This window comes from Oreochromis aureus, linkage group 20 (assembly GCF_013358895.1).
Source record: "Oreochromis aureus strain Israel breed Guangdong linkage group 20, ZZ_aureus, whole genome shotgun sequence".
Taxonomy (NCBI): domain Eukaryota; kingdom Metazoa; phylum Chordata; class Actinopteri; order Cichliformes; family Cichlidae; genus Oreochromis; species Oreochromis aureus.
This window is the reverse complement of record NC_052961.1, coordinates 26,216,618-26,232,767: the sequence shown is the minus strand read 5'-3', so window position 1 is coordinate 26,232,767 and position 16,150 is coordinate 26,216,618. Positions and strand designations below refer to the sequence as shown.

The window sequence follows — 16,150 nt, the reverse complement described above, 5'->3', positions numbered from 1 at the left end:
GAGTACGTATGCAGTGATGTTCGAGGCCTCGTGAGCAGTCCGTACCACGTGACTGATTCAGGAACTGGCTCGCTGGTTCGGCTCAATGGTTCGGCTAGATTCGTAAAAAAATGGGCAGCAAAACAGCTGATTTCCCCATCACACCGTGTTGTGGAACTGGATTACGTACGTGCTACATAGTTACTTCAGCATTTCTTCTTCGATGGAACCAGCAAGGAAGAGAATTTTTTTTAATCTCATCTCTTCTAATAAAGTATGCACACAGTCATAAATATCACAAATGATAAGTACCATAATATAAATAAACAACACTACAGATCCTATAATCTGATTTCTGTCTTTTAGTTTATTAAAAAGTGAAGCACCACACAGTTTGTGTCATTATCCAGATGTACATAAGCATGATTACACAGTTACACAATCATACCAAAACTCTGTCCTGATAGTTTCCACTTTCTCTTTTGTATCAGACATACTGAGACAATATTCGGGATAAATAACCATGAAAACAATTTATTTATTCAGTTTAGAGGTTTACACATCACATCATTGTAATCAAAGAGCCTGTTTCACTTGAATCGTCCACTTGATGGCGCAGTAGAGCAAATGAATCATCACAATGCTTTGAACCATGAGTCCACCAGTTGGATGGAAAGCTTCATTTCATCACGAAGCTTCATCTCACCATCACTAGTAAAAAGCTCACCAGCACTCATGGTATTAGTCCAGGGGTCTCCCACTCCAGGCCTCGAGGGCCGGTGTTCTGCAGGTTTTAGATCTCACCCTGGGTCAGCACACCTGAATCAAAGGATTGTTTCATTCCCAGGCTTCCGGAGAACTTCAGGACATGTTGAGGAGATAATTTAGCCTTTAAACCAGCTGTGATGGATCAAGGACACGTCTAAAACCTGCAGGACACCGGCCCTCGAGGCCTGGAGTTCCCCACCTCTGATATACAGCGTTCTGCTCTACAAGCCACCTCAGGCTCGTCTCAGCCTTTTATCCACTGCCTCTGAAAGAGGGCGCCATTGAGCCAGTAACCTTCTACAGATGCATAAATAATAAATACATTAGCTTTGAGCTGTGGGAGGACCAAGCTTCCTATAAGAAACCCACACAAACAGGCCCTAAGCAGGTTACAGCTAAATAAAAGATGGACAGAGTCACTGTGGCTCCACATTTTGGTGTGCTGGGTTTTCCTGGAGACAGAAATGGAAAAAATCTGGATGAGAGGGTTGAGCCTTCATTATCAGTCAAGATACATGCTATTCTGTGCTAATTAACAAGTTAGTAAAAGTCTAGAGTTTCTGTTACCAGAACTGCAGCATAAACTTCTAGGATGGTCTTTACTTCTCAACGGGCCACTTCAGTTTAATTTTTCTGTTAAAACGTTACAAACTGTTTCAGAGGTCAGGTGACTTCTGGAGTCAGTGGAAGTGAGGCCAAGTGGGCAGCTATTGGTTGTAGTGATAGCTAATAAAATCCAAACTGCTACTTTATTTAACAAAAAAACATATATAGTTTCCTGTTGTACAGTTGCTACCAAACTGGAAAGTATCCACAGAAACCCAGTTTTACACCATGCAGTAAAGTTACTTTCTAATACTGATACTCCTTTTTACATAGACATATTTTAACATGGGAGAGTATGAAGTGTATTTAAAACAATAAGAACCAGCAGTTTACACTGCCAAAGAGCATATTATATTTATACGACAGAAGCTTTTAATATGTTGGAGTATCCATGTCCAGTATGTGCATTTCAGGAATTGGCATCTCTACCCAAAGGAAGATGAGGCAGTGTTAATTCCCACAAAGTTATTTGGTTGTCAGTCTGTAGCTGTAATCTTAAGATAGGACTGGCCTGTAATTGTCGAGGATGAGGTCTACTCGATGGTCCACAGCTCGCTGAAGTCTCAGTCACAAAACATTTCATTATGTTCATTCAAAAAACGTTTTTTTTTTCCTCCAAACAAGTCTTAATTTGAACACAGAGCCCACACAGAGGTAAGGCTTCTGTGCCACAGCAGCTTTCAGTGCTTTGGTCCAAAGTCTGGTCTAAATGCCACCAGTCCTGTTCAGGTCAATGGGCAGAGGGGACGCTCTGGTACTGATGGAACAGGTGAGGCTGGTGAGCTGGGAAGAAAAAACATCAAGTTTACAAAAGCAAGAGACGCCGTGAAACAAAGAATCTGTGTTCTGTAAATAGGGGAACCTGATAGTATGACCCTGAAATCCCAGCGCTGTGATGAAGATGTTGATGAGAACCGTGAAGAAGACAAAGACTGTTGCTACATTATTCATTCTGTTGAGTTTGGCGTGTTTCCTCACATCGTTGAGATCGCACTTCACTGCTGACACACAAAACAGTGATGCAGTTAGCTACACTGATGACCACCAGAGTTATCAGGTTATTTATGGATTAGATGAACAGATACAGATGCATGTTTTATACTACTTTATGGATTTTATTAATGATTGTGTATCAAAAGTTAACTTGTCAGAAAAAACAAACTGGTGTATGTGGTCTTTCAGGTTAACTATGAGCTGATAGAAATCTCTGGGGCAAATGTAGGTGAGACACAGATATCTAGCTCAGCTAAATGTTTATTTTCCAAACTGTCGAGCACATTAAAAATGTCCAAGAGCATTAAGACTGCAGCATCCACGCACACTTTAGTTTGGGTCTACATACAAGCCCCCACGAAGGACGGCTCATTGGACCACGGTCACAAGAGGGCGGCGTCCTGTTCTACGACGTAGCTCTTCATTTTTGTTTATTAGGAGGAAATACTGGCATGTGGTCCATCTTAACATGCTTTAGCCTGTATGCTCAATGCTAAGCCCAGCAGCTGACTAACAGGCGTGTCATACATGTGACTGCTGGGAGTTCCAGTTCAGTGCACAAGCTTGGATCTGCAAAGTGTGCAACTGTATTGAGATCATTTATTATGTGAAACTTCTATTTTTTTATGAATTCATATATTTGTTTTATTTATAAAGATGTAAAATACAGTTTTGGAAATGCTGCATGTAAAGGCTTTATGCTTTGTCAAACACCACTTCTGTGATGCCTGTGGACCAGGGGTGGGCAATCTCAGTCCACGAGGGCCGGTGTCCCTGCATGTTTTAGATCTCACCCTGGGTCATCACACCTGAATCACCTGATGAGTTCATTACCAGGCCTCTGGAGAACTTCAACACATGTTGAGGAGGTCATTTAGCTTTTAAATCAGCTGTGTTGGTTCAAGGACACATCTAAAACCTGCAGGACCCTGACCCTCGAGGCCTGGGTTTGGACACCACTGCCCTAAAACCTTTGTATCCTTTTTACTTGGGTCATCTTTATACAATTCATTTTTAGTGTCAATTTAAAATTAGAAGGGCTTATTTCTTTTAAACCGATGACTCTTTTGCATGCAGCAGCATGCGAGACAATCCACACAGTAGTGTCCCAGCTGCAGCCATCACACCCCCAAGCCTTCCTTTTCATCTCTGGAGATTTCAATCATGTTTCCTTGTCCTCAACTCTTCAATATTTTCACCCAGTATGTGGACTGTTTTATCAGGGAAAAAAAGACTGGACTTACTGTATGCAAATACTAAGGATGCATATACATCATCACCCCTCCCCCCACTGGGTCGCTCAGACCATAACGTGGTCCATCTGGTTCCCTCATACATACCTGGAGCCTGGAGTCCAGGTTTGGGCTAACAGATTGAACCAGTTCTTTAACAGGTTTGATTCTGTAGCCCTTTCCTCCCCCATCCACCAGAGCTCTTCACCTCTCTGCAGCCCTGCCCCCCATAGCACGAGGGACAACAGATGCACCTCACCTGCGTCCTTTCTCCCTCAACGACTCCACTGCCTCCTCCCCCCATGCGAGTCATCAGGAACCACCCACTCACACCCCACACTGCAGCCTCTCCGTCACAGCTGACCAGGTGTGAAGTCAGCTGAGGATGATGAAAACCAGGAAGGCCACGGGTCCGGATGGAATCAGCTCCAGACTGTTGAGGGACTGTGCAGATCGACTCTGTGAGGTTACCACATCTTTAACCTCAGGCTCAGCCTGGAGAGGGGCTGTCAGACTCTATAATGCAGCTCAACATCCTCTGGTCATCTTACTCACCAGCTTGTTTGTTCTCTGCACATTTCATACATGGCTCTGTGCATCGTTACCTGTATATACGAACTTCACTTGCTTATGTATATAGGAACACTTTGTGTCTTCCTTTTATATTTTATATTGCTATAAGAACTGTAACACCCACATTTCTCATCCGTGGGATAATAAAGGTTTATTCTTTTCTATTCTAAAAATACTTTGAAAGCATTTTTCACTCAAACTGGAATAAGACAGAGAGAAGCACAGCTGTTCTTTAAGCCATTTTCATTCAGACAAAGTCAATGATGTCACTTGCCAATGAAGACGAGCAGCAGCCCCACTATGACCTGTAACGCGATGGACAGGGACAGCAGCACGATGAGGGGGACATAGAAACGATACTGCGGACCCACATAAAGGACGGTCTTCAGCTGAGACGAGTTGGCCATGAGCAAGGCCACGTCCAACATGCTCTGAGCCGCACTCTTCTTAGTGGCGTAGTGATTCATGTCAATAAGTCGGAGTGCATTTCTAGGCCGGGCCTGTGAGAGGACGGGTTAGGTATGAGAGCAGGAACACAAATGCAAAGTCAAATAACTTTCACAATGTTTTTTTTCTCCTCTCTTTAACAGTGTGACGTCTCTGCACACGTGTCCACGCTTTTTCCACACACATTTAGTTACCTGTCCCTGAAAACATGCATGTGTGGAAAACAAGTTGAACTGGTCCTGTGTCTGAGCTGATAAATCCAGGTGACAGCCACCATGTATCTCAGAAATACTGGGAGAAAGTTTCAACCAGCTGAGACATTTAGTCCAGCTGTGTAGCACAAGGGTGCGAGACGTCACACCAGGGTGCAGCCCTGTCTCAGCCCCAAAGCCATCATTCAGCTCTCTGTACAGCTGATGAGTGGAACAGACGCTGGAGAGGGGTCGTTCCTATTTTCTCTCCCCGTTATCATGGACTTTAACAGCATAATGATGAAGTGACACTGAACTGAATCATTAATCTTTTTGTTTTTGTGACTTTGTCATTCTGATTGTTCTTCGAGGCTGATGTGATGTCAGGGATTACTGCTGCATGCTCAAACATCCAGGTAAATCCCAAAAGGTTGGTTCTGTTCACCTGGATGTTCTCAGTTTTCATCACTGTACAGGTCATCTTTGTTATAGCATAACCTGGACACGCCTGACGTGGATCAGAGCATTAAGAGAAGACATAGTTACTTTCAGACTGCCCGTCGCTAGCTTCACCATATAAATAAATCAGGAATAACAAAAGCCAAAGACATTAAGACGACACACGGCCCCAGTCTTTGTTAAATTTATCAGTATGATGGGATTAAAAGAGACTTCTTAAGCTCACGTCAAATACCTAAATTTTATTATTGAATCACAGTTCAACATGATCCTTATTTATCTCATGCTGGGCCTTTGTGTTCATCGAATGTCAAAAATGAGCTGTTTTAGCCTTTTTGATCCACCTTTCTTTTGGCTCCTCAGAAACAGAAATGTAGAGCATCATGTGGGTGTGTTGTAAGATTTTATGTTTTATGTGTTTTTATTCGTTGTTTTATTATCTTTCATTAACAAGCATATCATGAAGTGTTCATATATTTCACAAGGTTTGCTGAACTTTTCCACTGTTGTGCAAGCTGACATTTAACCTACAACACAAGTAAGTTAAACAGGAAACAGATGCAGCACCCAAACCACAAGAGTTGAAAAGTGCACCACGTTTCCTAGAAGAAGCAGCCAGACACACATGTGACACACACACACCCACACACAACCGTTGGTTTAGAGGAACTTGTAAAAGAGGAAATGTGATGTGCTTGCATACGCGATGTAACCTATAAAAAGAACTGTTGCCTGCACTCAGGGTGGGTCTCGCCAGAGTCCTCACCCGTGCGCGGGGTCTCGCCAGAGGCCTCACCCATGCACGTTGCTGTTATTATATTCTAACTGTCTGAGTGTCTTTATTCAACCTGAAGAATGTCTTATTAAAAATAAACTCTTGACATTTAATTGGTCCTTCGAGCCGGATGTAGGACATCGAATTATAACTAATTTTATGCTCCAACGGAGTGACCTCGTCGTTCCTGACATCGTGGAGAGCCAGCGCTGAAGTCTGTCGACAGCCTCTTTCCTATGAAGGAGAAAAGACCAACTACGTGAATTCGGGGTTGGCCAGCGTTCTTAGTAAGAGGTCCACGATCCTGGGGAACGAGGAGGAATCTCTGACCGGCACTTATATCATCATAACCAGGTGAATATTAACACTCAAAGACACATCGCGAATAATCGTCTTTTAGATTGACACTTTTCTAAGGGAAAAACTCGTCCTGTAGGGACTGGCAGTTTAAAAAAGGACTCGCTTAGTAAGACGAAACTGGCAGTCCAGAAGAGACTCGTTTTCGCAAATAAAAAAAAGCTGGTAGTCTAAAAGACTGCTTGTAAGACGAAACTGGCAGTCCAGAAGAGACTCGTTTCGCAATAAAAAAAAGCTGGTAGTCGACAAAATTTACTCCGGGAGTAAATGGGAAAAGGAAAGTGTCAATTAAAATAGGATTACACTGCCGCGTATGTGAATTGTTTGTATTTAAAAAGAGGAAGTGAGTGTCATTTGAAGAGGGACAGTAGGACCCTACACCACTTCTATTGTTTTCCTGTGTCGACTGAAATACTGGTGAGGAAGGAAAAGGTTGCGCTTAATCGCATAAAATTAAGGCCGCCCTTGACATTAGGACAAGGGTAGAAGGCTGCCTTAATAACCCCCTAACTCTAATACCAGAGAAGGTCACACAGTTCTGTTTGTAGTATTAATAACACAAAATCAAAATGGGAAATAAAACAACAAAACTCACTGCTGACGAGCAGTGGTTAGAAAAGAAATGTCCAGGAGCTGGACAAATTAGTGCATATAGATGGAGAAATCCAAAGAAAACCTAAATGTCCCACGTGGGAGGGAAAATGCATTGACTAAATTATAAGAAACCCTCCAAGCAGAAATAAATACTGAAAAGGAAGCTAAAAAGAAATCAAAACATACACAAGAGTTGTAATATTTTAAAGCATGGAAAGAGGAATGAAGTGGAATAAACAAAAGGTTAAACTAAGGTTAACTTAAATTAAAGCAATGAAACAAAATTGGGAAGACAACCAAGCTGAATGAATAGAATGCGTGAAACCAGATAATTCACACAAAATATATCAAATAAAAAAGAGAGATGCATAAGGCATATTAAGGCTGTGTCATTGTTCAGCCAAGGGAAATGTCTCCAGCTTGGGAAGGTGTGAAGCTGCAGGTCACATCGGCCTTTGATGGATACATAATAAAATATAAAATAATATACTATTGTATATTAGTAGTAAAGTAGTGTATTGTGATATACTATTGCTGTTATAAAAAAGGAAAAACAATACAATGATAACATTAATAATGACATACTATTAATAGGAAGAGGCACCTCAGTCAGTTATGATGCGAGGTGGAAGATTGTTAAAAGTAGTCTGAATCAAGCTTAAGGTTTGCTCAAACTCAGTACAATGATATATGAGATGAAGAAAATAAGGAAATAACTACACTAATCAGGTGCATAGAGACACCTGACCTGCTTGTAAACCTGTCATCTTAGATGAGACTTTGTTAAGATGAAGAGCAAACCTATACTAACAACTAATAAGTCAAACCCTGTATACAACAGCTAAAGCTACAGGTTTGAGAAGCTGAATAAAATGAATTAAATATGTGGACACTACCAAGCTGATGAGCAAGTTACACATTTTTTTTATTTTTATTTGTTTTTTAGAGCAGAAGCTGCATATTAAAGGTCACACATGCAGCTGTTTGTGAGCTCAGTTTTTCCTCACACTTCTGCTCTGTTTCTGGCAGCAGCTTTTTCTTTTTCTTTTTGTGTCCTTGATGATGATAAAGTCCAGAGCCAGCTGAGAGCTGGGTTACCTGTTTTGTTTTATGTGACAAGGCTGAGAAATTAAAACTTAGTTTCTTGTTTTGAAAAAAAAAGAAGAAAAAGGAGAGGTTTTGTGTTTCTCAGCCAAGAACAACTACAATTTCATTTTCTGTTTTGAGACAGGATAATAATAATAATAATAATAATAATAATAAAACAAAGAGTGATGTTTTGTTTAAGTGTTGAACCAGGCTAATACTGCAACATACCGTCTAGTGCATGATCTACGAGCAATATATGAAATCATCTTGTTTATCTTTAAATAAACTCCAATTATGGAGACCTGAAGTCACATGCTTAGGGCACACCCTCAGGTAAAGGCAGAAAGCTACTAAACAAAGAAAAGAAGCTATACAGAATGCGCCACAGCCACAAAACTAAGTATTCACATTCTTTCTGACTCTTTGTGAGCCTGAGTTATGACCTTGGCTCCCTGTTTTTCTGCTTCCACCAAAGGTGGGGGTGACGCTCCCGTGGCATGTGCTCTGTTCTCTTTACTATCACAAAGAAAAAAAAGAGAGAGGCCCCTACTCTCTGAATACAATATTCTCTTCATAACTCGGCAGTATGAAATGTCATGAAACAGTGTAACTCACTCACAGTAAATCAGCAGTGAATCAGCAGTATAGGATAATACAAACCTATCTAATAAATCTAATGATTTTCAAATTCTTTTAACTAAGAAGTATGATGTGGCCTCCAGCAGTATTATGATTCACTCATTTTGATTACAGGTATAATGTAATATATGACAGCATAATAATCTCACAACTGCTACAAGCACATTTGCCTTTCTTAACACACGCGAGTGAAAGGCAACTGTTAAGAAAATGCCCTTTTGGGTGAGACAGGCCCAGAGGCCCTGCATGCAAGCGCATTAACACACATACATGCAATGAAGAGCAGCTTACACTAGAGCACACACTATATGTGCGCCTCTATATCTCACATTGGTGTTAAAGCAGGAAAAACTTAATAGTTTTGTTATCAACTGCTGAATTTACCCACTACTGACATTTAACTCTCCAGCTTGCAGGACAATAGGTGAAACGTTTGTGAAAACAAAGAAGGAAAAATAAAGACACAGAGAGAGTCTGGTATGACCAAGCAGTGATCAGACAATAAATTTAGTTGGTAATACAATAAATTGCGAGATGCTTTCTCCTTGATTGATGCAACACAAGTAATTTACTGTATGGAGGAAATTCTCTTTGTGATAATCTTTTGAACGTGCATTTCTGTTGATCTGTCAATTTAGCGCATTATAAGCTGATATGCAAATTAGTTGATTGATATTAGATTTGAAAAATAACTGTATTATAAAATAAGTGAATAAGATGTAACAACGGTTGAAATTAGTTTTTGTTTCTAGTGTGTGGAGAAGGTTTTATCATGGCACACATCTGTTTACATGGGAGGAAACTCCTCATGTGATGCGACATTTAGCAATTTGCAAGTGTGCAGCACATCAGAAGAATGACTATGAAATTACAAAGGGAAACAATTTTACTGACAAAGGATGAACAAAAAGCAGCTCCCACAGCTGAGCAAAAGAAATGGCTGAAATGCGGAGCGAAACTAAAAGATGACTTGATGATTTGTGAAGGAAAACCAATACTTCCAAAATCTCTACACAAAACAGCAGCCTTAGTGACACATGGAGTTACTCTCCATGCGTCAACAGGAGGGATAGGAGATATAATCTCCAAAACACACTCTAAATTTCGAACACAATCTAAATTTCGAAACTTCAGCAAAATGCTTATGTAACCATTTTTATTCCAACATATGGCATCCCCACTCTGATAAGATCAGATAATGGGACACACTTTGTCAATGAGGTAATCAGCAAAGTCTCTAAAGCACTAGGATTCAGCATCAAATATCACTGTGCTTATCATCCTCAAAGTGCCGGCCTAGTAGAAAGAACTAACGGCACAATAAAACAGAGACTTAGAAAATGCATGGAAGAAACAGGAAGACCGTGGCCAGAGTGTATAGGCCTAGTAAAAATGTGGATGAGATTAACCCAATGTTCGCAGAAACTGACACCATTTGAAATTGTACATGGTAGACCTTTTCCTCTGCCCATCACCAGTGAACCAATAGACAAGTCAGTCAGAGAAACAAACCCTAGCAGAGTGGATGACAAAACTGCTAGAGAACAAAGAAATAGTTCTGAGCAACCAACTGCTGAATGATTCTTCTCCAGTCTCTTCCAGGTTGAAACCAGGCGACTGGATCCTGATCAAGGTACTCCAGAGGAAAAACTGGAGCTCTCCGAGGTGGGAGGGCCCTTATCAGGTCCTGCTCACAACACCGACAGCGTGCAAAATCGCTGAAAGACCTTCGTGGATCCACCAGAGCCACGCCAAAAAAGTACAAGGGGACACAAGCCCAGACGCCAGTCCACCTATCATCTAGTGATCTGTAAGTGGAGGAGAGGGCAGATTGGGTATACCCCGCCCTCTTGACTTCTCGCTTTCAGTCGACACACTAGGTGATCTGGTGAACTTGGTCGACCTGAAGAAACCCCATTGTAGCCCGAGCCCCGACCTAGCCCCACCTGCCCGGTAGAGTAACGGAAGATCAGTCCAACCTGCAAAACCAGAAGAGCAACCCATCACTCAAGTAACTACTCAGACACTCATAAACAATGCCTGACATAGACGTGCAAAATGAACATTCAGACATTTCAGATGGAGAGGACCCAGTCCCCAACAGGACTCGACGACGATGCTGGTTACTCGCCCACAACAAATGACTCAGACCCATGTAATGAACAGACACAATCAAAGTATTAGCAACTATCTTATGCAGTATTTTAGTGATGTTGGCCATTATTGTTTGTTGTATTGTACCATGTTTCAAAGCTTTGATTAAGAAAGTTGCTAAAGACACTGCAACCGGAATCTTCCTGGCACAAGCTTATAGCCCGATAGCAACTGAGGAAGAAGAAGACTGTGTTTAAAAATTTCAGGCACTTCACATGATGTAGCAATTGAAAATGCGCGAGCAAGTGATTGTTACTGAAGTCTATAGAGTATGGGTGAAATATATTAACAACAGGAGGGAATGTTGTAAGATTTTATGTTTTATGTGTTTTTATTCGTTGTTTTATTATCTTTCATTTCATTCTGTCTCTGAGCTGAAGCTGGGGGGGTCTCTGCTGCAGTAAACTCTCAGGTCTGTCCCATAAACATGGCTGAAGGTGGCCATCAGTAGCTGGAGGTCAGACGCTGCTACACGCAGTGAGCTTGGAGAGAAGGCGGGAGGACTCTGGGCCTCGCTGTTCAGGAATACACACTGAGGGGACGAAGCAAACGGCTTTACCACCATGACAGTCGCACATGTCAAACAAGATGTTTGAGTTTTAATAACAGTTTCCCTTTTTTCTCCTTGTCAGACCTTTGACTGCAGCTGCTCCAGTGCTGACTGAGTCTCCTGTAGGAGGGCAACAAGATCTCCATTTTCTTCTCTGTTTGGCTTATAAGATGACTTTGTGTTCTTCCACAGAGCCCTATGAGGTACAGAAAAGAAGTAAGAGAGGCTTCTCACCTACAAACCAAATCACAAAGAGTTGGGACAGTTTGGGGGGAAAAAAAAATAAAATAAAAAAAAAAAAAAGAAAGCAGTGATTTCTAAATTTCCTTTGACTCGTGTTTCATTGCAGAGAATATGAACACAAAATATTTTATGTTTTGTCCTTTTCTGTCATTCAGACCTGTAACACATTCCAAAAAAGGTTGAGACAGGAGCAATTTAGGGCTCGTAATCAGGTAAATTGGTTAAATAATGATCGGATTGGAAACAGGTGATGTCTAAGCAGCACCTGAGAAAGGTCTAGTCCAGGGGTGCCCAATCCCAGTCCTCGAGAGCTACTGTCCTGCAGCTTTTAGATGCATCCCTACTCCAACACAGCTGAATCAAATAGTTGGATTACCAATTCGGCATGCCATCAAGTCTGGCAAAGGCCTGATAACGAGCCATTCATTTGATTCAGGTGTGCTGGAACAAGGACGCATCTAAAAGCTGCAGGGCAGTAGCTCTCGAGGACTGGGATTGGGCACCCCTGGTCTAGTCCTTTCCTAGAAGCACCAGTTTGCAACAAATACGAGACAAAATGTTTAAAGACAATGTTCCTCAAAGAAAAATAGGAAGCGATTTGGATATTTCACCTTCAACAGTGCGTAATAGAATTAAAGGACTGAAGGAATCTGGAGGAATTTGAGTGCATAAAGGACAAGCGTAAGCTGAACAACCGCTCCGATCCCTCAGGCGGCACTGCATCGAGAACCGTCATTCATCTATAAGCGATATCACCGCATGGGCTCAGGACCACTTTGGCAAACCTTTGTCAGGTACCACAGTACATAGTTACATCCACAAATGCCAGTTAAAACTGTACTGAGCCAAAAGGAAGCTGTGTGTTAACAGAAGTGCTGTGGACTTCTCCGGGCTCGTAGGCATCTGGGATGGACCACGTCACAGTGGAAATGTACACTGTGATCACATCAATAATTTCATATCAATTGGGTGGCTGTAGCTCAGGCGGTAGAGCAGGTCATCTACTGATCGGAAGGTTGATGGTTCAATTCCTGGCTTCCCCTAGTCTGCGTGCCAAATATCCTTGGGCAAGATACTAACCCCAAATTGCTCTCCGATGCATCCATCAGAGTGTGAATGTTAGTTAGAAAGCACTCAGAGAATGTGCTTGTGTGAATGGGTAAATACACAAGTTGTGTACAGCACTGTGAGTGTTCAGAGGAGTAGAAAAGAACCAGCCCGTTTACCATCTATCACTGTTTTTTGGGAGAAATGGACGCTGTGTGCTCCGGACCAAAGAACAAAGTTACAAAGTCCTGATTGCAGAGGAAGAGGGTACGAGTACTGGACTGTCCTGCCTGCAGTCCTGACTGGTCTCCAGTCCAGAATGTGTGGTGACAACAAAGACCCCGTACTGTTGCCCAGCTTAAGACTTGTTTGCAGGAAGAAATGGGACAAAATGACGCCTGAATCACTTCATCGCTCGGTGTCCTCAGTCTCTAAACATCTTTAAGTGACTACATTACAAAGCAGTGCATGCTTTACTGTTGCAACTGTTTTTGAAATGTGTTGGAAGAACCAAAACTGGAATATGTGTTTATTTTGAAAACAACAATAAAATTCATTAAGAACACATTTAATGTGCTGTTGTACTGTTTTCAATATAATACAGGTCAAAGGTCATTTAACGAAGCACGGTTTCAGTTTGATTTTACTTTAACACGCGTCCCAACTTCTTCTGATTTGTGGTTGTACAACAACACAATGAATTAGATCAGGATTCACCAAGCATCCATGAATGAGTCTTTCAGCAGTGTGTGTAAGAAGAGATCATCCGACAGCAAACATACTTGATGTGTGTAGGCCAAGGGTCAAACGCAGGACTGAGTGTCTGTGTGAGGTGAGGCAGACTCTCAGCACCAAAGAACTCCTTCAGCAGCAGCTCTCCATCAGCTGCGTGCCCGGCAGACTTCACGCCGCCTGGGACCAAAGTTAAAAGCTGCTCCAGAAACTGAAGCTGCCGCCGAGGACTTGCATCACCCTTCAGAGATTAAACACAGAACCATGGACGTATGATTACTGTTTGTGTTTATTGTGATGCTGCATGTCTGTATGTGTGAATCAATAACATCACTGATTGAATACAAACACTCACCCTAATCAGGTCCACATCAGATGCTTTGCATAGCAAAAGTTCCTGCCCAAGAACAGCCACATCTGCTTGGTCATAAACCACCACAGTTAGTGTCAAGCAGCAAAAACATCTGGAGGACTGTGCACAGCTGCGTTACCTTTAGTCAGAACATCAGGCTCCTTGGATCTCACTGACATCGCCTTTGAACTGGTGAAGTTTGGGCTGATACTGTGAAGTGAACACATGGCCCAGTTCATAACAATGAACAGATTATTAGTGATACATGAGCAGAGCTTCTCCTACCTGCTGCAGATCCACGCTAGTATGTCCGTGCGGTGCTGTGAGGGGGAGCACAGCAGCTGCAGCATGCTGTCTGCTTCCTGCAGGTACAGACCTTCAACCAAGGGACAGGACGCAGCCTCAACACGCACACGGCACACACACACACACACACACACACACACACACACACGAGTCACATCAAATCAAAGGAAAAGAGTCATGAGCAAAGGTACCGCGGGTCTGTGGCTCCAGCTGTAGTGTTTCTATTCGACCGCACAAGGCAGCAGTCAGTAGCGGTTTTTGATACGGGCGACACGGGCGGTTGCCCGGGGCGGCATCATGGGCATCGGCCAAAAAAAAAAAAAAAAAAAAAAAAAATTGCTCGTACTCATGCTGCCCCGACATCATGCCAGCGCATATTGGGAATGGCATAGGCACCGTTCTATTGCCCATTTGCGGGGAGTAAGGGCGCCCTCCGTTTGCGAGGTGCACTTGCTGCTTGCGACACAGGGAGGAGAGGACGGGGCGGCGGGGGATTCTCTGGCTGGCTGGAGCAGCATCTAATAACCAACTCGCAAGATAAAACAAAATAAAAACAAACCAACAAACACGAAAACACTAGACATCATGATACAGACTTATAACTTGCACCGGTGGGTTTTTTTCCGAAATTCTATACGCAAAAAGTGAGCACGAGAGCCGTCGGTGCGCCTGCTCGCTGCTGAAGTCAAAGTAAACTTTATTGTCATCTCCGCTACATACAGTCCAGTATATAGAGAGACGAGACGACGAGGCTCCAGTTACAGCAGTGCAAGTAAACAAACAATAAATATAAGAAGAGTAAGAAAATAAATATACACGTTAGGACTCGGGGTAAAGGGATCAATAACAATTTAAAATTTATAATTTACAGTTTGATGATTTAGTCTCATACATAACCCGTCGAAAGGGGAGGGAGACCTGCTGCTTCCAAATAGAGCACATTTCATTCATAATGTTGTAAATCCAAGCCCATTATGTATTCATGATTTGAACCCTGGGTTGTGTGAAATCCAGAAATGAACCCTAGACAAAGCGAATCTGTGATAATGGCAGGTCATGTATCCTGAAAAATCAGAATCAGAATACTTTATTAATCCCTAAGGAAATTATGTGGGTTACAGTTGCTCCAAGAAGAAATGGTAAAAATAGTAACAGTAACAGACTAAACTCCAAACAACACCTTATGTTACAGATTTTACACATTTAAGAAATAGCACTAATATTTATAGATCACTCAATTATAAATATCAAGGATTAACAGAGGTGATTATAAATAAATATCAAGAAAATTGATGAGAATATTCCAGAGTAGAAAAGAGCCTGTGTTCAGCACAATATTAATTAGTCATTGTCAATTCTTGATTTGTCCTGTTCTCATCGTATGGCGAATTATGATGGCTTTTTGGTAGCCGTTCGCATAGTATGCATACTTTCTCTCTCTTCATGTGTGTGCGTGTTTCTCTGGTGAAATTCAATATGGTTTCAACAAGTTTTATATTAATGTACAATCCATAATGTTTTGTGTGTGTGTGTGTGTGTGGAGGACGCAGCAGGAAAACCGCTGTAAAAATATAAAAATATTGATGTAAAACAAATCAACTACACGGTCCCTTAGAAAACATCACGAATCATTTCAGTGCATTAATGAGCCGCTCACGTCCAACTGTTTAAACACATCACGGAGCAGGGTTTAATGCTATGTGAGCACAACTATGACTGTATTTAGTTAATATTGTATTTAACGTTTACCTCCAACGAAGAATACACATGACGAGCAAGTTGTTTTTCTGTCAGAACACCCGCCATTATCCAAACCGACCTCGGGTTCTTCTTCGTGGGTTTTATTGGCGGTTGTCAAACAACGACAGTGTGCATTGCCGCCATCCTTCGGGGTGACGTGAGGAAAGCCACTCAGGAATGTCGGCTGATGTTTACACGACGTGCTGTTCCTGACAGTCCTCAGGGGATTTATGTCTCATAAGCGCTCTGCGGAACCATCGCTCCATCCTCCAATCCAGCAGGTGGCGCCAGCGTGCCCGCGGGGTGAATGTCAGCCGCAAACGA

General features: G+C 42.2%; 3 protein-coding genes across 2 annotated transcripts; 1 reads left to right on the top strand and 2 right to left on the bottom strand.

The window, feature by feature from the left end:
• The window catches only part of LOC120435178 (filamin-A-like), a 66,227-nt gene that overhangs the window by 33,427 nt on the left and 16,650 nt on the right, over positions 1–16,150 (top strand).
• Positions 1,998–4,618, bottom strand: LOC120435180 (ninjurin-1-like). Its single transcript, XM_039604226.1, has 3 exons — positions 4,426–4,618; positions 2,216–2,351; positions 1,998–2,136 (listed from the first exon to the last, which is right to left on the bottom strand). Exons 1-3 carry the CDS (start codon positions 4,616–4,618, stop codon positions 2,079–2,081), a joined length of 387 nt encoding a protein of 128 aa, XP_039460160.1. The 3' UTR covers positions 1,998–2,078.
• Positions 10,295–15,969, bottom strand: LOC120435179 (HAUS augmin-like complex subunit 7). The gene is made up of 7 exons (XM_039604225.1): positions 15,836–15,969; positions 14,066–14,181; positions 13,920–13,990; positions 13,784–13,845; positions 13,479–13,669; positions 11,491–11,602; positions 10,295–11,388 (listed from the first exon to the last, which is right to left on the bottom strand). Exons 1-7 carry the CDS (start codon positions 15,890–15,892, stop codon positions 11,215–11,217), a joined length of 783 nt encoding a protein of 260 aa, XP_039460159.1. The 5' UTR covers positions 15,893–15,969; the 3' UTR covers positions 10,295–11,214.